The sequence below is a fragment of the Nelumbo lutea genome, chromosome 1 (assembly GCF_056320005.1).
Source record: "Nelumbo lutea isolate HS-2025 chromosome 1, American lotus-T2T, whole genome shotgun sequence".
NCBI lineage: Eukaryota > Viridiplantae > Streptophyta > Magnoliopsida > Proteales > Nelumbonaceae > Nelumbo > Nelumbo lutea.
The window spans coordinates 183,592,812-183,613,935 of record NC_142684.1 but is presented as its reverse complement, the minus strand read 5'-3'; the positions used below and the strand labels follow the sequence as shown (position 1 = coordinate 183,613,935).

General features: G+C 36.2%; 1 protein-coding gene across 2 annotated transcripts in view; it reads left to right on the top strand.

Moving 5' to 3' along the window:
• The first annotated feature begins 7,876 nt into the window (after positions 1 to 7,876).
• Positions 7,877 to 21,124, top strand: part of LOC148879705 (Galactosyltransferase family protein) — a 31,633-nt gene continuing 18,385 nt past the window's right edge. The window contains exons 1-7 of one of the 2 annotated variants that reach the window (XM_088961343.1): positions 7,877 to 8,394; positions 8,644 to 8,707; positions 9,194 to 9,243; positions 9,349 to 9,542; positions 19,813 to 19,876; positions 19,959 to 20,031; positions 20,601 to 20,724. In XM_088961343.1, the coding sequence (XP_088817469.1) occupies positions 8,282 to 8,394; positions 8,644 to 8,707; positions 9,194 to 9,243; positions 9,349 to 9,542; positions 19,813 to 19,876; positions 19,959 to 20,031; positions 20,601 to 20,724 (682 nt within the window). In that variant the 5' untranslated portion in view covers positions 7,877 to 8,281. Of the gene's footprint in view, positions 8,395 to 8,643; positions 8,708 to 9,193; positions 9,244 to 9,319; positions 9,543 to 19,812; positions 19,877 to 19,958; positions 20,032 to 20,600; positions 20,725 to 21,124 lie in introns of both variants that reach the window. The other variant, XM_088961342.1, reaches the window with a different exon arrangement.

Genomic DNA, 21,124 nt, shown 5'->3' with positions numbered 1-21,124 from the left:
ATTAATGATGGAAATGGAATGTAAAATTTAAAACCTAATAAAAATAAAGATATTTTCCTGTTCTCTCTCATTAAATATCATATCTAGGGTATATTTTCTCATTAAATCCAATATTTAAGATATATTTTTCTCATCATTAAGTTCTACTAATTAAATCAACAACATTAATTTTAACAATATAAATATAAATATTTTGAAAAATAATTTAAAAACATAATCGTTTTCTTTCCTCTTGGGGGTGGGTGAGCAATTCAACCATTTGGGGTCAAATGGGTTAATAAATAATGCCATAGTTAACTAATAAAAAATAAAATTAATAAAATATATAATACAAAAAAATAAAAAGAACCGGGCATATATTTAATATTGTATATTCATTATACTAAACAAAAATAAGTGTGAAATGTAAGAAATATTTTTATTAATGATGAAAATGGAATGCCAATTTTAAAATTAACCTATAAATGAAATGATATCATAGTAAAATTGTAAAAGTTTGAAAATAAATAATACAAAGAATCACAAACATTAAAAAAATAGAGAAAATTTTGGGCACATATCTAATGTTATATATTTATAAAAATAAAATATTGGGTGCACCTCTAATATTATACATTCATTATATTGAGCAAAAATATTTATTATACTCAAGAATTAAATTTATCAATGATGGAAATGTAATACAAAATTTAATGTCAACCTAAAAATTGTTAAAATAATTTAGTTGTTGATGTTAGGGTTGTTTGGCTAGTTAAAGTGTTTCTTTTTTTTCGTTTTTTCCTTTCTGTTATGTCTGTTATTGTACTCAGGGGCACAAGGGTCTTTTCTGTTGTTATTTCTACCACCCTATATATATTAAAATAAAGGCTAGCGCCGCCAACACTATTACATTGCAAGACCCTTCTCTCTTCTCCTCTTCTCTTCTCTTCTCTTTCTCTTATTTCTGGCCGGCCATACTGTCAAGATGGTATCAGAGCGGGAATACTGATTAAAGAGAGCAGATCAAACAACCTTTATTGAGAGAACGGATCGAACAGACTTGCTGAACCTGGGCGGAACAGAAATCTGAACCTGGACTGAAAAAACAACTCTACAACTGGTAAAGTTCTCCTGTTTTCTCTTCTTTACCCCCCTTGGTCATGTACCGAGTGAAAACCATATGAATCTGGGCGGTTGAATGCTGTCGGATCTATATACCCCTGTTTTTCTTGGATTGTGTGATCCTGTTTATATGTTAAGACAACTGTAGGTCAAGGATGGCATGCAATCTCAATGATTCGATTGGATTATAAGTGATAAGGATCTCTCCTACCGATTAATGGCTATTAGACATTCTGGAATTCTGGTAGGTTGGGACTATTAAATCTGTACAGGTCTGAAATCTGTTGAATACTACCTCTGTTTTGTCTTGGATTTGGTATTGTTTATGCTCAACCTGGGTTTTTTAAACCCAGTGTTTGGGACTGATTATCTATTTGACCATGTAATCTGAGAATTTTGCTACTTCAAAGATTTCAGGGAGCCACAATGGAGTGAGTGGGGGAACGAATATGAGCTTTCCCATGGCTATTATTCCCTTTGATGGTCTAAACTACCTTGAGTGGTATAGGGGAATAAAACTCCACATCACTACTAGGGGAAAAATAAGATACATCAATGGGAGAGTGAAGGAACTGAAGTATGGAAGTGCTAAATATGATAGGTGGAACCAAGAGAACAGTATGGTGATGTCTTGGCTCTTGGTTTCAATGCTACCACAAGTAAGGAAGACTTTTATGTGGCTGAAACTACTTGTGAGATATGGGAACAAACGAAGTCCACCTATTCAGAGCAGAGACACAATGCCAAGATATATCAATTGTAAATTGAATCCTCTACTTGCAAGCAGGGGGAGAGGAGTTTCTCGATGTACTTTTCTGATTTGACATCAATATGGAAAGAACTTGATCACTATCAGAATGTGAATTGGAAGTGTGATGAAGATGCAAAGGCCTATAAGTCACTTGAATCTCAACAACGAGTTTTTGCCTTTCTCCTAGGGCTGAATCCTTCGTATGAGTCCATCAGGGTGCAGATTTTGGGTAGTAAAGACTTGCCATCAGTTCAGGAGGTGTATGCCTTGGTGCAGTAAAAAAAAAAGCAGAAGAAGTGTGATGAATGGTGTAGAAGGGGAGTCAGTTGCCCTATCTATCCGGGGAAATTCAGATACAAATGTCGGAGGTGGTTTTAAAAAGGGTGACACTCAGAAAAATAAAAAATAAAAAACAGATGATAAGAGCAAACTTTGATGCACTTACTACTAGAAGACACGACACACGAAAGATACATGTTGGGATTTCCATGGAAAACCTAAATGGGCACAGGATTTGGGTAAGAAGTCAACACCTGATCAGGGCAAGAAACTAGACCAGGGTAATAAAAAAAAAAGTATAACTCGGTTAATATGGCATCGACAAAGACTAGTCCTTCGATAACTCAGGAGAGGCATCCCGGTTCTAACCCTAAGGAAGATACTATCAACTCCTTTCGTGAACATTTGGAATTGTATGGTAGGACTCTCCGCCAAATCGATCCTAGTCCTACTCCCTCTACCTCGTTTGCACCTACATCAAGTAATGCCACAGCCTTCCATGTGTCATCTCATACTACTGATTCTCCTTAGATTATTGACTCCGGAGCCTCAAATCACATGACCGGTAAGTCAAATTTGTTCAAGACATATAACCTTCTCTCTGGGAGAGATAAGGTAAGGCTAGTTGATGGTTCTTTTTCTACCATAGTTAGGCGAAGTACCATACCTCTCCCACTTGGCCTTACCTTTCCTAATGTACTACATGTTCCGAAATTACCTATTAATTTGCTGTCCATTAGTAGTCTAACTCATTCGTTGAACTGCTCAGTCACTTTTTTTTTCTGTTTTCATGTGTGTTTCAGGATTTGGCCTCGGCGAAGACGATTGGTGGAGGAAGCATGGTGGATGGTCTCTACATGTTGGAGAATAATGTTGGTCTTATGGCGACAGAGTCCATGAGTTCGTCAAGTAAGAGTCAAGCCTATTTATGGCATTGTCGTCTTGGTCATCTTTCTTTTGAGTCGTTAAAAGTTATGTTCCCAAAGTTGTTTGAGTCATTGTTAGTGAGTCGGTTACAGTGTCAAACTTGTCAATTGAGTAAGCGTTGTAGAAGTTCTTTACCTTTGTGAAATACAAGATTTGAATTTCCATTTCATATTGTTTATTCTGATGTTTGGGGCCCTGTTACTCTACCTACTGAGGTTGGCTATAAGTACTTCATTACCTTGATTGATGATTATTCTAGATACACTTGGGTTTACCCTATGCGATCTCGGGATGAAGTGCCACAAATTGTGAAAGATTTTCAATGCATGGTGTTCATTCAGTTCCAAACGAAAACCCATATCTTCCAATCGGACAATGCGAAGGAATATTTCCATAGTAATTTCACGGAGTTTTTTGCTTCGAGTGTTTCATTTTAGCGAAGCTCTTGGCTGAACGGAATAACCACCACCTTTTCGAAGTCGCTCGTGGCTTATTGATTCATATGAATGTGCCAAAACGGTTTTGGATGGATGCAGTCTTGTGTGCTACGTATATCATTTATCGCATGCCCTCTCGGCTACTAAAGTATAAGGCCCCACATAAGCTTTTGTTCCCTACAACCCCATTGTCCACCATTCTGATGCGTGTTTTTGGGTGTCATTGCTTTGTCCATAACCTGTCCCCTACTCGTAGTAAGCTTGATCCTCGGACTATTTCGTGTGTTTTTCTTAGTTACCCTTTTATCTCAAAAGGGGTATCGTTGCTATGATCCCATTGCTCGCAAGTACTATGTTTCCACTAATGTCTCATTCTTTGAGAATCAACCTTTTTTTCTCGGTTTCTCCTCAGGGGGAGAGTAGGGTTGAGGAGAAACAGGCGACAACTCAAATTCAACTACCTCCTTTACCCAATCCTCCTCCATTTTGGGTTTTTCATCGTCGCCATAAGAGGCAGTAGAGTTCAAGAGCTGTGGAACCTGACACTATGCAATCAACATCATCGAATTCACCCGAGGCAGATCCGTCTCATCAGCTAGGTACACTTGCTCCTATTGATATGTCTGTTCCTCTAAATGTCGATTCACCTGTCACCAATGATCTTAATATTCCTATTGCTAAGAGAAATGGTGTTAGATCTTGTACCACTAATCATCCTATCTCTAATTTTGTGTCCTATGAGCATGTTTCACCAATGATCTTAATATTCCTATTCCTAAGATCGTGGCAGAAGCTTTGTCAAAACCTGAATTGACAGATGCAATGCAGGAAGAAATTGATGCTTTACACAAAAATGGTACTTAGGAGTTGGTAGATCTTCCTGAGGGAAAGGAACCAATGGGGTGCATGTGGGTGTTCACAGTGAAACACAAAGTTGATGGAATTATTGAAAGGTACAAGGCTAGACTGGTAGCAAGAGGTTTCACACAGGTATATGGAGTGGACTATGCAGAGACTTTTGCTCTAGTAGCGAAGATGAACTCTATCTGGATTCTCCTTTCCTTGGCAGCAAATCTTGATTGGGATCTTCACCAATTGGACATCAAGAATGTCTTATTGAATGGTGACTTGGAAGAGGAAGTGTACATGACCCAACCCCCAGGGTTCTGTGCCAAAGGCAGTGAACAAAATGTGTGCAGGTTAAAAAAATCTCTATATGGGTTGAAACAATCACCTCAGGCTTGGTTCAGTAAGTTCCATTTAACAGTTCAACAGATGGGGTTCAAACAATGCTAGTCAGATCATACTCTATTTGTGAAAAGTGGTGAAGGTAAAATTGCAACTATTATTGTGTATGTGGATGATATAGTGATCACAGGAGATTGGGAGGCTGAAATCCAAAGACTAAAAAAATTCTTAGCCACTCAATTTGAGGTGAAGGATTTAGGCCCCTTACGTTACTTCCTTGGAATTGAAGTTGCCCGCTCTCACAAGTGCATCTTTATTTCCTAAGGGAAATATGTACTATATCTACTAGAAGATACAACCAAATTGGGGGTAAAACCATTTGATTCACCAATTGAACTTAATCATCATCTGGGAGATAGTCAGGGAGAATTTTTGAAAAATGTAAAGAAGTTCTAGAGACTCATGGGGAGACTTTTGTATTTGTCTATGACCAGGCCTGATATTGCCCATGCAATGGGTGTCCTTAGTCAATTCATGCACAACCCTAGGACAACTCACTTTAAGGCTGCATAAATGATTTTGAGATATCTCAAAAAGTTTCCTGGAGCTGGTTTGTTGTTCAAGAAACACAGTCACTTAAAGGTGGAAATATATACTGATGTAGATTAGGCAGGAGCAGTCAATGATCGAAAGTCTACCAGTGGATATTGTGTCTTTGTAGGAGGAAACTTAGTCACATGGAGAAATAAAAAACAAAGTGTGGTGGTTAGATCCAGCGCTGAAGCAAATTATAGAGCGATGGCCCATGGGGTTGCGGAAATCATGTGGATAAGAAATCTATTAGGTGAATTGGGTTTCGTAGTGAGCAATTTATGTCACTCTACTATGATAATAAAGCTGCCATCAATATTGCTGCTAATCCAGTCATGCATGATAGGACGAAACACATTGAAGTGGACAAACATTTTATTAGAGAGGAACTTGAAAGTGGAGAAGTGTGTACACCATATGTCAGTTTAGAAGAACAATTTGCAGATATTTTCACCAAAGGTCTTCATCATGTGCGGCACAAAGACTCGTGTGACAAGTTGGGCATGATTGACATCTATGCTCCAACTTGAGGGGGAGTGTTAAAATAATTTAGTTGTTGATGTTAGGGTCTGTTTGGCTAGTTAAAGTGTTTCTTTTATTTCGTTTTATCCTTTCTTTTATGGCTTTTATTGTACTCAAGGGCACAAGGGTCTTTTCCCTTGTTATTTATGCCGCCCTATATATATTAAAATAAAGGTTGGCGCCGCCAGCACTATTACATTGCCAAAACCCTTCTCTCTTCTCTATTCTCTTCTTATTCTCTTCTCTTCTCTTCTCTTCTCTTCTCTTTCTCTTATTTCTGGCTGGCCATACTGTCAAGAAAAATCAAATTATTTTCCTTTTTAGGCGGTGGGTTAGTAGTTCGGGTCAAATGGATTAATCGATGATAGTTGAATAATAAATCTTTAAAAAATAAAAAATACAAGTCATCAAAATAGTGTATAAAAATTATATATTAATTATGTCAAATGATAATTAAGTGTGATAAGTAAAAACTATTTATAAAATTTTGATGAAATATATAATTCAGAACTGATCAAAAAGCCAAGCTATTTTCTTATGTGGATGGTGGGTCAATGGTCCAACTTATCAAATAAACTCATGATGTCATAATTGATTAATAAATATTAAAAAAAAGGTAAAACACAAAAAGATGAAAAGTGCAGAATTTTGTCAAAAACATTTAGGAACATTCCTACTGTTTTATCATCATCATTATTATTATTATTATTATTATATATTCATCATAAAATTATTTTTACTTATGCCAGAAATGGAATACATAATTTAATAGTAACAACAACAACAGTAATGATCACTAACTGCTATACACTATTTTTCTAATGTAAATGTATGCTAACAGAAGTATAGAACACATAATATCATAGGTTGGCATGGTGAGCTTGTAAATATGGTGAAGAACATACATATATGTAGGGAGCAACTATGCACAAAGACCTTGACTTGGAAATGGAATGGACTTTGAGTGCTAGTATTGCTAAAAAAAAGTGATTCACCATTATGATGGTGTTTTGGTTCTATTGTCATTTATCAAATAATTGCTGCAAATTCAATGTCACTTAAGTATTTTCTATAATAAATTTAAAAAGTTTGTTTGATTAAAGTATTTATTAAAAAATGTTTTTTTCATATTGTGTGACAGCCATCCATTGAACCAAACATCAAAATGACATTTCTGCACAAGTAAGACGTTTTTTTCTTTTCTTTTTTTTTTTAATTTGCACTCTGGTTCACTTTTGCCTATGTTTGGCAACATTACATTTATGCATTGACAAATGACAGATCAATGCATATTTACATTGATAATAAGATGTAAAAGTCCATTAATAAAAAATAAGTAAATTTACATTCAAGTGGGCTTTTGATAAAAAAAGCATAATCTTTATTGGAATTCATGTTTGCATTCATTATAGTTAAAAGTCTATTTGATAATAAGGTAAAATTGTTGATGCAAAATTAACCCAATTTTACAATTTATATAAACTGTTTTATACTCTACAAATTTATATTCATACTTATTTGCATAGTTTCCAAACGCGGCCTAATGGTTTTGATGGCTAACTATTAATGGCAATGAAAGTAATGAAATGCGAGTATGGAAGAGGGGACAGACGGTTCCGAGTGACTAGTTTCTACGGTATCCATACTCAACAGACGCACCGGCTGGTACCTTTCTGCATTGACCGATACCAGAGTTTTGGCCCACTGGATTGGCCATTCTGTTCAATCCGTTGAATCCCAAACACAATTTAATTTCGATAATCGTTGAAAGGAGAGCATTATGATTATGATCTCAGGGTCACACTCACACTCTGTGTGCTGATACGTCTTACTTAATTTTACAAATTAGGAAATATTATTTATTGAGTGTGTATTTACGTTTTATACCAGATCCGGGCTCGACGAATCATCGGGTAGATTCATGGCCAATTGGCCATGGCTGTTACGCATTTCTTTTTTTATTCCAAAATTGTTTCCTTTGTTTTTTCTCTCTACAGTAAATTTACACGTGAGAAGGTAAGGGTACTTTCGTACTTCAATACAATAAGTGAATAAAAAAGATGGTCCGTTAGACCAAATCAGCCCCACCATATTGCCCCCCACACCATCCAACTATACATCCCCGCCATGTATTGGAAACATCTCTCCCGATGATAATCTATCATCGGAAGATGCTCTCAATACACGGCGGAAATGCGCTGTAGCACGTTGTTGGGGGCAATCTCGCGGGGGGCTGATTTGAACTTGTTACTTTTCCCCTTGTTATTGAGAGGACAAACCCAGAAATTGGTTAGAATGTCTTGTCCCTCTACCAACCTTCACTCTTCCTGTTCTCATATTTGATTTCGAAATTAGTTCGAGCTCTTTATCTTGACAGATCTGATTCGAATTCGAAGTTTCTCGGTCGATTTCCAGTCGAATGAGTAGTGCTTGAAGGACTGTTTTATCTTTCGGGTCGATAAAGAGAAACAGAATACAACTAAAGATGCAGAGCCGGGGATCCAGTAACAAGCTACCTAGTCTGGTTATCCGATCCCGGATTTCGGCTCTGATGCTTTCTATGTTCGCTACGATGGCTTCGATTTACGTCGCCGGCCGGTGAGTTTTTATTATTTTTTATTTCTGAAATACTGTTCGTGTATTTTGCATCTATCCTAGGGTTTATAAACATGGCATTGTTTTGATCAGTTTCTACAGTTTATTTGCGAGAGCAATCTGTTATAACTTTGATCTTGTTGTTTCCTTTTTTTTTTTCTATCTTTTCTTGTTGTATTTTATGTGATCTTATTGGTTTTCTAAAGTTATATCTACTAAACATTTGCTAATTGATATAAATGTTTTTCATAGCCTATGGCAGGATGCAGAAAACAGGGTCTATTTAATTAAGGAGCTTGATAGAATAACTGGGCAGGTAGTTATGTTCTCTTTCCCGCTTATATATTCATATTTAATTTCTAGGTTGAAATCCAGTTTGTTGCACTCTATCTCGTGTTTAGATAATCAAACGGCATAACATTTTTCCGAGGAAATTTGTTGACATGCCATTTTCCGTTCCATTGGGCCTGATTGCCCTATTTTTTGGTAAGAGCTGGACGGTCCAGATCAGTAGAGGAGATCCAAGAGAAAATAAAAAATAGTAAGAATGGTAATTGCAGAATCAGACCAAGGAGGAAATCTTTAGGATCTGATCAGTCTCATTAATTGACAACTTCATTGGTTGGATGATCAGCAACACCTAAACATGTGCAAACATTGGTTTGTGATCCATCCATGATGGTTCTTGAAGTTAGGTGGTTCGGTAATGCTGCTGAAGTCATGTCAGATTCTTCTACCTTTGTTAATTTTATAATATGGGATTCCCAATAAATTGTTTGGGTTGACAACTGTACATTTTCAGGGGCAATCGGCTATATCAGTAGATGATACATTGAAAATCATAGCTTGCAAGTAAGAATATATCATCAGAATTGTTGGTTTATTTGGAGTTCTTAATTTTAATACATATTTTTTTCTTTTGGTGAAGGTTTTGATAAAAGTTCATTTCTCTTTCAGAGAACAACAGAAGAAATTATCTGCCCTTGAGATGGAGCTAGCTGCAGCTAGACAGGAAGGCTTTGTTTCAAAGCATTTGTCAGGGACAGATGGCACCAGTTCTAAGAAAAGGTTGTTAGCAGTGATTGGAATAATTACAAAGTTTGGCCACAAAAACAATAGGGATGCGATCCGTAAGGCATGGATGCCAACTGGTAGAATACCTTCCCTCTTTGTGAGTTTCCTTCTTTATGTGCTTTTTCATGTTAGATCACACATACTTGGGTAATGGTTCCTTTTTTTCATGTTAGATCACAATCTTTTTTATTTTTTATTTTTATTTTTTGCATTGACAATAAGCTAATTGTGCACAAAAGCCATGGTGATCTGTGGTATTCCACCTTCTAACTGGTGTCTATGTATGAGTGAGCTAGGTCTAGCATGTCAACTGAGATAAATAGGCACATCTTTAGGGGAGGAATCAATTATGAGAGCGGTCACTTCATGCTAAAAATCCAACTCTGGACATCTTGACTTAAGGAGAGTAAAACTCAATTTTGATGGTTGCTGTCTTCGAAAACTGGGGCAGTCTGGTATACATTGAAGGTATGTGATGAAGAATGAGAATGGGATACTTTGCAGGCCCAATTGGATTAGGAAACTCTTTGAGGGCTGAGTTGCTTTTTCTCCTACAATAACTCAAACTGTCTTGTTTATGCAATTACTCAACCTTGATAGTGGAAGGTGACTGGCAGGTGGTTATACTTTGGTTCTACTCTTCAATGGAGGGCCCTTGGGCTTAGTGACACTTGAAAAGTGAGGCTAAGATGTTGGCATCCAATTTGAATTGCTTGTTCAAATGAGTACCTAGATCTGCAAGCAACCTTGCTGGCTCTTTAGCTAGAGAGGGGGTTATAAGGGTAGAGTTATTGCTGTGGCCCAGGGCCTGGGTTCTATTTTATAAGAACAGGGGGGCAGGGGGAATTCAGTGTGTGGATTAGAAATGCCTGTAAATGTGGTTGAGTCTATTAATAAAATTTGGCTAAGGGGACCGTTTGATAACAGCTGAAGTGACTGAACTGAGTGATTTATTGCTTTGTCTTTTAGTGTTAGCTGTTAAGTAGGTCATGGAGATCTTTGAGGATGTTACATAGCTCCAAATGCTCTCCATCAAATGGATTAGACCTTGATATATGTCTATAAAAGGAGGAAATGGGGGTATTTTTGGAAAGTGGACATAGATTTTATGATATCACTCAGTACATTAAGGCTGAATAAAAAGTGGCAACTGAACACCCCCTCTTTGAAAGTGTTACAATGCTACTTTAGAGTTAAGAGTTAAGAGGAAACAAACAGGCACTAAACCAAATCTTGTCTTGCTTAAGGTATGAACTGGATTCCTTCATTGAGCCATTGAGAGAACTACTTGATCAAATTTAAGGTTTTCCTGTTATACCACTTTGACCTCCTTAATGACCTCCTTCATTGAGTCATTGGCCGAACTGTTAAGGGGCAATCATAGTTCTCTCAAAATCTCCTTTATCCTAACATACAATTGGTTGCTCATGGGTTGGAATTACTGTTGACCCGGAACCTGGAGGCATACATGGTTCAATCTCCAGGTTGATTTTTAATTAATTAATAGAACAATATTTAATTAATACTTAACTATTTATTAAATGATTTAATTATTTTTAAATAATTGATAATTAATCATAGTTTTCAAGGCACCAAGGCGAGGCTAGGCGACAGGGGGGCGCCTTGTTGCCTAGTCGCCTAGGCAATGGATTTTTTAAGTAAAACCATATATCCTAGGGTAGTTCCCTAGGTTCCATAACCATTTTTCCTTAATAATTATTCATCAGAAAAGTATAAATTTCATGTTTAAGTCTAGAAAATCAACATTTTATGAGAAGAAAAAGAACAAAGGAAAGAAAATTCAAAAAATATAGGGGCTGACCCCCTACTTTTGTTATAGGAAAGAAGAAAAGAAAAGGTGGAAGAAGAAAATGTGTTGATTAGATAGAATTTTAAGTTCTTCCCTTGCTTATTGGTTCAGGTTTTGAAAATTTTGAGGGTTCAATCAATGATGAAAATTTCAATACGATATGCCCCGTATCGGGTGTATTGTATTGTATCTTTGGGGCCGCGATACCTGTTTATAGGTGTTTTCGGGGACCCATTTTTTTAAATAATATATATATATATATTTATTTAAAAATGAAATTTAACCAAAGAAATACAAAAAATAGGGGGAGTATCGTTATAAGTACCGATGCACCTCTGCCAATACACAGAGGTGTATTGATACTTTGAACCATGGGTTTAATAGAGCAGTTGTTTGCGTTGATTAAACCCTAACAAAATAAGAAAATAATAAAAAGAAACTAGTATATAAACACATAAATGAATATTCTAGTTTAATAATGTCTATTTTATAATTATAATGTCAAAAAATTAAAAATATAAAAGTATTTTATAATCCAGTGCACAAAACTGCTTGGTGACTGGGCGAGGCGAGCCCCCAAGGGCACCTTGTCGCCTAGGCGTCGCCTTGACAACTATGTTATTAATAATTATCATATTATTGATTATTTAATTTTAATTTCTGGATATGCACTCCTTCCAATTCTAACAATTATGTAATCATTTTTACCTATTTAAATTATTTATTAATAATTTCTAGTTATATACTTATTAAAAGCCAACCCCATATAGTTGGGATAAAGCATGATGATGATGATGATATTTATTAAAATTCGTTATTTAATTATTTATAATTTTTTGATCAATTTATTTATTTTTTAATAATTTTTTGTTGATTAATTAATTGTTAATTATTTCAGTAAATAGTTAAATAAACGTTCTCATATTCAGGGTTAAAACAGTCAATTGCTTTTTTCAGAACTCAGCATTCAACATTCAGATTGCAGAATAATATCATCTACATTCAGATATTAGAACGAAGGTTCAAAATATCGACATAGGCCAATACACCGGTAGGGGCATATTGTGGCTTGCTTTTATTTATTTTTATTTTTTCTTCTGCAACTGGTTCAGAGGGGTCGGTTTAAGGCCCTTCTACCCCTGAACCAGCTCAGACCCTGAAACACCCTCTGTAGGGGTGTATCCAGAAGCCCCCAATACAATATGTATCGGCCGATACGGCCTGATACGTGTCAAAATTTTGAACCTTGATTAGAACCAAGAAAAGTTCTCCAATTCCAATACACCTCTTAAAGTAATTATTACAGTTTCAGATGTCAGACATCAGAGGAACAAACAGACCCTTAGCACATTGGTACTCCAAGGAACCCCCGGTTTTGTCTATAAAGGAAACCAAGACTTGGATAAAGTTACACAAAACACCAAGCAAGTTGTTATAGTTGTCATTATATGCCCTTGGAATACTGCTGAACAAGCCAAGGTTTTAGGTGGTCATATGATGCACCGAGATGGTTCGACACTGATGTTGTTAGGTCCCTGGATGATAGAGTGTTGAGGGTGTACTTGTAGAATATGATAACGGTTTCATGGCATAAACAAGGCTATCAAGGCATTGACTAATCAACTGATTAGTGCCATGTTGACTGCATTATTAACTAGTCAGTTGATACTCGTGATGTGGTAACTTGGGACAAATACACATTAACTAGGTTAACTAATGGGTAGTCAGGCTAGTTAACACAATTATTTTAATGTTTCATTTGTCTGAGTGTGTCTATCAGTCTATCTCTAATTATTTAAAATAATGTCTTTATTTTGTTATCTACAAGCTAAATGCTATAAGCATTTGCTATTGGATGTGGTTGGGTGATGGTATATAAAATAACAAAAAGAAGGCATAACATAAAATAATGTTGGACTTGGAGTAGTTCATTTTGGCCTTGTGTTGATGACTTGGTATACCACAAAGAAGGGGGGGGGGGCAGATCAAATACTGATCATGCACTCTTTATTTAAAAAATACAGTCCTATATTTCATCCTATTAGCCTTCTCTTTTATCTGTTCAAAGTGATGCCTGCAAATCATATTTTCTATATCATTCTTTTATTGCATTTTTATTGTTTATGATAACTTATATGTAACAGTTAATTGGTATATTAAATTTAGGATATATTCTATTTATGGTCAACTAGTCAGTGCCTTGGCGCCAACTAGTCACCACACCACCCAGAGAGTCAAACGACTAATCATCGCCTCACACATTAGCAACACTTGATGAGAGACCAGTTTGGATCCCACTCGTCTAGATGCGGTGTCAGATTAGGAATATTATTTGTATTTATTTTTATGAATAAAAATATCATTTATAGATAACCCTAGATAGATTAGAATGACATAACATGATTTAGCGCTACCTTTTTTCGATAAGCAACAAATAAGATTAGATAGAACATGACTTGGATGATATTTTATGATTTTGGTTGCTTTACCCTTTTGCCTTTTTGTAAAACATGTAGAACTTCTCAAGGATATTCTATGTTTCCTTGAAAAGCAATAAACCTAGGTGTGCTTTGTCATGGTCAATACCTTCCTGTTCCTATCAAAAAAATCTTGTAGTTGAATATTGCTAGTTTGATTTTTTTTTCCTTGTACATTTGAGAGTATGACCAAAGTATAAGATTGCACTCTCAAATCTTCACTCAAGTCTTTGCCCTGAGGCCTATGGATTTGTTAAGTGCGACTCATTGCGCACAGGATTGTTACACTGGAATAAAGGTTGAAACTTCTAATTCCTAGCTTAAGGATTTCAAAATCCCATTTCTTCCTTTGTCATCCCATTTATGTTTAGTCACCTTCTAGTGGTCATTTATAGGACACAATGCTATGAATTTACATTTAATATTTCACCTTCTTCTATTTTGAAATTGTCTGAACACATTACACTTTATTCATAATTGGAGTTTGATTTGTTAATTTGATGACAAAACATAATGTTTTTTGTGGTGTTCTCGTTAGCATTCTCTATAAGTTGCTTATATGTAATGTTAAAAGCATCAATGATATTTATGAACCATTCCCTTTCTTGGAGCCTGTGCATTAAGTATTGGAACTTTAATTGTGAACTTGATCTTAGTATATTAACAATGAGATGGTCAAAATATCTACCGGATTTTATTATGTTACTTAGTTACTGTAAAGAATATATATATATATATATATATATATATATAATTCTTGTATTCTTGTTGTTATTGTTAATATAATTGGCAGAGCAATACCAACTACTATTGTTATTGTTGTTCCATTGTCTATTCTACTCTTTAGACAACAGAAGATTGTCTTCTGTAAAATAAAACCAATATCTCAGTTGAATTTTAGATCCCATTATCTCTTTTATCATGTTGGCTTTTCTTCTGTCAGGGTTTTTGATTGCATTAGTTGGAACTTTTAAATCATGTAATTTGCCAACTCAATTGAGATTGAAGAGGAAAATCATGGTTTTTAGTTTTAGCTGCAAAATTCCAAAGTTATTTTGGTTATACTCCATTAACATGAAGATGTTGCACAACACAACTCTCTTTTGATGAGATTCTTAGTAAGTAACGTCTGTGTTCCTCGGATTTGTCAACCATGTAAAAATTTTATGCATCATGTGTTGTGTCCAGGCTGAGATACTTCAGTTTTTATCTGCAAATGGTTAATTTATTGTTTAATAATACAAGAATGATTGTAAATGTACATCATGGGCCAGTCACCCCTAGATCCAACATTGTAGACGGATGGGAACTTTTGTTTTGATAGCAAGGTGCTTGCTGAATGATAAAAGATAGATTAAAAGGATAATGGTCTCTGGGTTTCTAAAAAGGAGTTGCAGCAACTAAATCCTCATTCTCTTTATGTTTTTTACTCAATTCACTCAGGGCGAGCGCTTTCCAAGGAGGGACTTATATAGATGGTATTCATCAATCCTTGACTAAATCTCAGAAGAAGTAGAAGGCTAGAGAAGGATGAAAGAGAAGCCTATTCATGTATATGGCCCAATTTTTGGGCAGTAGTTGTAGACCTAATTTCTATTGGTCCAACTGTTGGGTTGAGCTGAAATTTGGGTATATTGAAACTTAAGAAGTGTGGAGAGACCCTATAAATCTCAAGCTAATCAGACTAAAGGTAAGTTTTTATTAAGGAGGTTATTGTTGCTGGATTTTTGGGTTTACCAACAATTGGTCAAAGTAAAACATTTGACCAATGGGCCCCACATCTTCAGTTGCCCCAAGACAGAGTATTTGTGGTTTACATTTCATGTTAATTGGGTCAGTGTTAGTGAGTTATTGTAGTTTTTTCGGTTAGAGAAAATTGAGCCAATTTTTGTCTTTCTTTTTTCTTCCATACAAGTGTATTTTGGAGAGTACAATATGTCTTTTAGTGGTGCCCAATGATCAAGGGTAGTTTAGGCAGTTAATATTGGTCTTTTATAGGGTTTAGGAGACTAAAGACTCCTTACATTGTTCACATGCATTTTTCATCTTATTCATTTGAATTCATTTTCTGTCCCATCAATAAAGTTTGATTTTCTTCCATTGTTCTCTTTGGTTGATTGCTATTAAGAACTAGTTTGTTTGCTCTCAGTATACTTCTATTGATTGTTGTAAGATATCTTTTTCTTCTATTATTTGTGTATTAGTTTGCAATTTCTGGTTAGAGGGTGAGCCTTGGCAAAATGGTTGGGTTGCTCTATTGCGACCTGGGTGGCCAGGGTTCAAATCTTGGAAACAGTCTGTCTGTGACTTTGTGTCTGCTTCATAGATAATCTTCTTGCTTCTCTTCTTTATTGTTTGTGGCTAATTTGTGAGGAAGGTTGCCCTTAGGTCCACAGATAATCTTCTTTTTTGTTTTTTTTTTTGAGAAAATTTAACCAGGATTCATTAAAGGGAGAAGAGGTACATGAGGAGATGTACAAAGCAGGGGAAGAACCCCTACAAATTACAAAGGAGGAAGCTTGTTGCTATACAAATGCTCCAAATACACACCACATTTGGCTAAGCCATCTGCTGTATGATTGTGTTCCCTAGGAATCCAAACTAATTTTACATTTAAACAGTTCAAAGAGTCCCTAGCCTCTGCCAAATAGTGACTCAATCTCCAAGGTCCCCCCTCTTTGTCTCTTAACCATTTTATAGTATTTGCTGAATCACCTACAATGATGAAATTCTGGATTCCCAAATTTTTTATTATTCTGATTCCTGTGAGAGCAACCATCACTTCAGCCTTTGTGGAATCAGCTAAACCAATTGGACCGCTGAAAGTCCAACAAATGTTGCCTCTTTCATCCCTTACTGTGCCTCTAATACCAGCTAAGCCAGGGTTACCTAACGCACTTCCATTGAAGTTTAGGGTCATCACTCCACTGATGGGGTCGGGATGTCTCAAGGAGGCTTGATGGAGGTGAGGGAGAAACAGAAAGGGGTAAGCATCTCTATTGAGATCATTGACTGAGAGTCCTTTGAACAGATCTGAGTTCACCGTCCAGCGGTTGCAAAGGTAAGTAATGTCTGAAATTAACTCATCCAGGGGCCTGAATTTGTTGTCAAAGAGGCGTTTGTTTCTTTCATCCCAAACAACACTGCATGTAGCACTGATTGCCAATAAACTTTACCCCTTTTACTTAAACCTATTCCTTGCCATTGATGCATAAAGTCCATAATGTATTCTGGTATAACTCATCTGTAACCTGCCATTTTCAAGAAATGGAACCAAATCTTTTGGGTGAACTTGCAGTGAAGAAAAATGTGATCTGCTGATTAACCTTCACCGAAGCATAAAATGCAAACATGAGGAGAGATGGACAGTCTTCCCAAAAACTTTTTCTGCAAGAGATCACAAGTATTTAATTTCTGGAGACAAGCTTCCCAGACAAAGAAACAAGCTCTTGAAGGGATGTGGCAACACCAGATCTTAAAAGGAAAGGAGGAATGTTGTTCATCAGCAATCAAAATCTTGAATATAGACTTAGAAGAGAATTCGCCAGTAGGGTGCAGGGTCAGATTCGGGTGTCAGAATAGGAGGGGGAGATGTAGGCTTCTTTTAGGGTCTGAATTAAGTCTATTAATTCAGAAATCTCCGAATCCCTTAGGGGTCTTCTGAGTCGAAGGTTTAGGGTGTTCTTAACAGTTTGGTCGGGAAGGCAGGAAGAAATAGTGGCTTCTTGGTCAAGGGTAAGGTTAAAAAGTCTAGGGAAAGAGGTTGCAAGGTTAGTTTCCCCCACTAAAAGTCTTTCCAAAATTTTATTTTAGAGCCATTTTTCACTTTATATCTTATAAAAGGAAAGAAGAGATGATACCTTTCCAAGGATTTGTGGACTTTATCCTGTTCAAATGGAGATTGCTATCCCACCCATTTACATTTGATCCATATTTTCTTGAGATGATAGCTGTCCATAGAGCATTGGGTTCTTTAGGGAACCTCCACAGCCATTTACCTAAGAGAAGAATTTTTCTCTTCTAAGTGCCCAATTCCCAAACTACCTTCCTCTTTAGGCTTGCATACATGTTTCCAACTGACTAAGTGGCTTCTCTTTTCCCCACCTCCTTCCCAAAGAAAGTTCCTTTGAAGCTTCTCAATCTGATTTCTAACTTTGATTGGAATTTGGAAGACTGAAAGGAAGTAGACTGGCAAATTTGCTAAGGAGGCCTTCAAGAGGGTAAGCCTTCCTCCTCTTGAGAGATAACAGTTCTTCCAAGATGATGGTTTCTTCTCACATTTCTCCACCACTTGTCTCCAGAAGTTGAGAGATTTTAGATTCCCTCCAAGAGGCATCCCTAGATAGGAAATAGGAAAATTCTCCTCTTTACACCCCAACAAAGATTTAAAGCTTTCTAGAAGTTCCACTTCCACTAAGTTAAGAGCTACTATATTACTTTTGCAAAAGTTAACCCTCAAACTAGTGATAAGCTCGAAACATTCAATTATCCCTTTAGTGTTTGTGATGTTGGTTATGGAGGCATCCAAGAACAAAATTATGTCATCAGCAAACTGTAAGTGTGAAATGTGAATCTTGCCTTCCCACTTCAAATCATTTCTCCAAGTTAAGGAGAATAGCCTTATCAAAGAGATAGTTAAAGATGTCCATTACCAAAGTGAATAGAAAGGGGGAAAGCGGGCAACCTTGTCTAAGACGCCTACTAGCCTTAAAGTAGCCTTTCACTTCACCATTTATCAACACTGAAAACCATGAAGAACCAATACAGCCTTTAATCCACCTGATCCATTTTCTACCAAAGCCTCTCATCTTTAAGCAAAATCTAAAATACAATCCCAATCCACTTTATCATACACCTTTTCCAGGTCTAGTTTGACGAGGACCCCCGGGTTCCCAGAAGATTTTCTGTCTTCCACACACTCATTTGCAATTAGAATGCTGTCCATAATTTGTCTTCTTTTTACAAAAGCAAATTGGTTTGGGGAAATTAGATCTTCTAGGACTTCTTTAAGTCTTTTGGCCAAAACCTTGACCAGAATTTTATAGATGCTCCCTATCAAACTTATTGGTCTAAATTCTTTACCTTCCAAGACCCCCCCTTTCTTTGGGATGAGGCAAAGCTTTTGTTAACAATGGCAGAAGAGTGGAAGTCCCTAAAAAAAATCCATGAGATCTGACTTTACTATTTCCCAACATTGCTGGAAGAAAAAAATGGGGAAACCATCCGGCCCTGGAGCCCTATCTTCATCCATGCTGAAGACAGCCATTTTAACTTCTTCCTCTTCAAAGCTTCTTTCCAACCAAACCCTCTTTTCAGCTGATAGAGTTGTGCCTTCCCATCTGTTCATTGTAAACTGGTTATTACTATCCTTGGAGTAAAGGTTTTTGAAGAAGGAAAGGAAGACTTCCTTAATTTCCTCAGGATTCTCCACTTTCCTTTGGTTCAATTTCAGCTTAGAGATGAAATTCATCCTACTCCTCGAGGCATAAGTGTGAAAGAATCTGGAATTATTATCTCCTTTCAGCCATTTCACTCTTGATCTTTGTCTCCAGTAAATTTCTTCTCTTCTGATCAGCTGTTCCCATTCCTTTCTTGAATCTGCTCTTCTTGCTTCTCTTATTTATTGTTTGTGTAACCAAGGGCAGTATTATTTTGCTTGAACCATCCCACTACTACCTTGGAACCCCCCTCCACCACCAAGTTAATATAGTATAGGCTTCGTTTGGGAAGAGTACAAATACAAGGCTTAGAAATATCTCATACAAGATTTTGCTCCGAACATATTTGTATTTGCACTATTCCTAAACTGAACCATAAGGATTTCCCCAATCTTATCCCTTGCAAAAGTGTCATCCCACTACTAATTGGAAATCCTCTCTATCAGGCCAAGATGCTTCGATTTGTAAAATTAGCAATTGCACTTTATGCAAAAAACCTTTCACTATGTTGTCAAATGCCTTGTCCAAAACTACAAACTATTTGAGCTTATGGAAGTACTTATTAAGCTCTCATCAGATTTTCTTCTTTGGATGTAAGAGACCTTAAATGTAATGTGTGCAGGTGCAGTGCTGAAAAAGCTGGAAGATGAGAAGGGCATTGTTGTACGATTTGTGATAGGAAGGAGGTATATTGTGTGTTTGTAGAGATATTTCCAACCATTATTTAGAAATCTACATTTTAACCAAGTTTCAAATATTGATCTGCAGTGCCAATCGTGGAGACAGTATGGACAGGGACATTGACAAAGAAAATAGGCAGACCAATGATTTCATTATTCTTGTATGTTCAGCTTATCATTAAAATGATGTTCAAATGAGTTGACTTTTTTAACTGTTGCATACCTTGAACAAGCAGTTTTAACTTTTATGCTTAAACTCTGTTAAGTAATTTTAAGTAGGAAACGAAGAACAATTGATGTTTTAAATAATCATTTTCTTTAATGCTGATAAAATTCATTTTCTTTAACATAATCTAATAATAGCTTTTTTTTTTTCCTTTTTCTTTTTGGTGAATGTACACAACTCAACAGTCTTTTATGTGAAAGAAAAATGTAAGCATTTTTTTTTTGACATTAATACAAGATGTTCCTTACCTTTTCAAAAAGAGAAGTGGCTATGTAAATAATAATGATGTGGTAGCAGACAATGAATTTCACTTTATGCAAGTCCAAAATCCAAGGGTTTGATATAAACCTAATTACCATATATTCCAATAAGAGCTCTTTTTCTGTATTATGTGTTGAGTCCCAACTAAAATAGATACCTGCAAATTTAAGTATGATTCATGAATGTTTGTGGTGTATGAGGTAGATAATGTGCTTTATCATGATACTTTCCTTCTTTTGATAGGATAATCATGTTGAGGCACCTGAAGAGATTCCAAAGAAGACAAAATTTTTCTTTGCACATGCAGCAGATACATGGGAAGCTGAGTTCTATGCAAAGGTCAATGATGATGTGTATGTTAATATTGGTAAGTATTCCATTGATGAAGCACTGGATAGCTTGATGCTCCTGTGTCTGTTGGATGTTTCTATTTCTATTTATCATTTGTTTGTTTGTTGCTGTTGCTGCTGCTGCTGCTGCTGCTGCATCTGTAAAATAATTGTTATTATTGTTCACCGAAAGGCTATAGTTCACATAAAATTGATTTGTGCATAGGAAAAAGAAAATAGCATGTCTGAGATTATCCAATTTAACCAAAGGTTTAAAATGTCAGTGTCGATGGAAATGTTGGTCGTCTAAGTGTAGGAAATATGTCGGAAGTGTTGGAAACAAGGTTCAAATTATTGATACAGGCCGATACGCCCCTACTGGCATATTGGCCTGTATCTTTGCTCGCTTTTTTTTCTTTACCTTTTCTTTGAAAATGG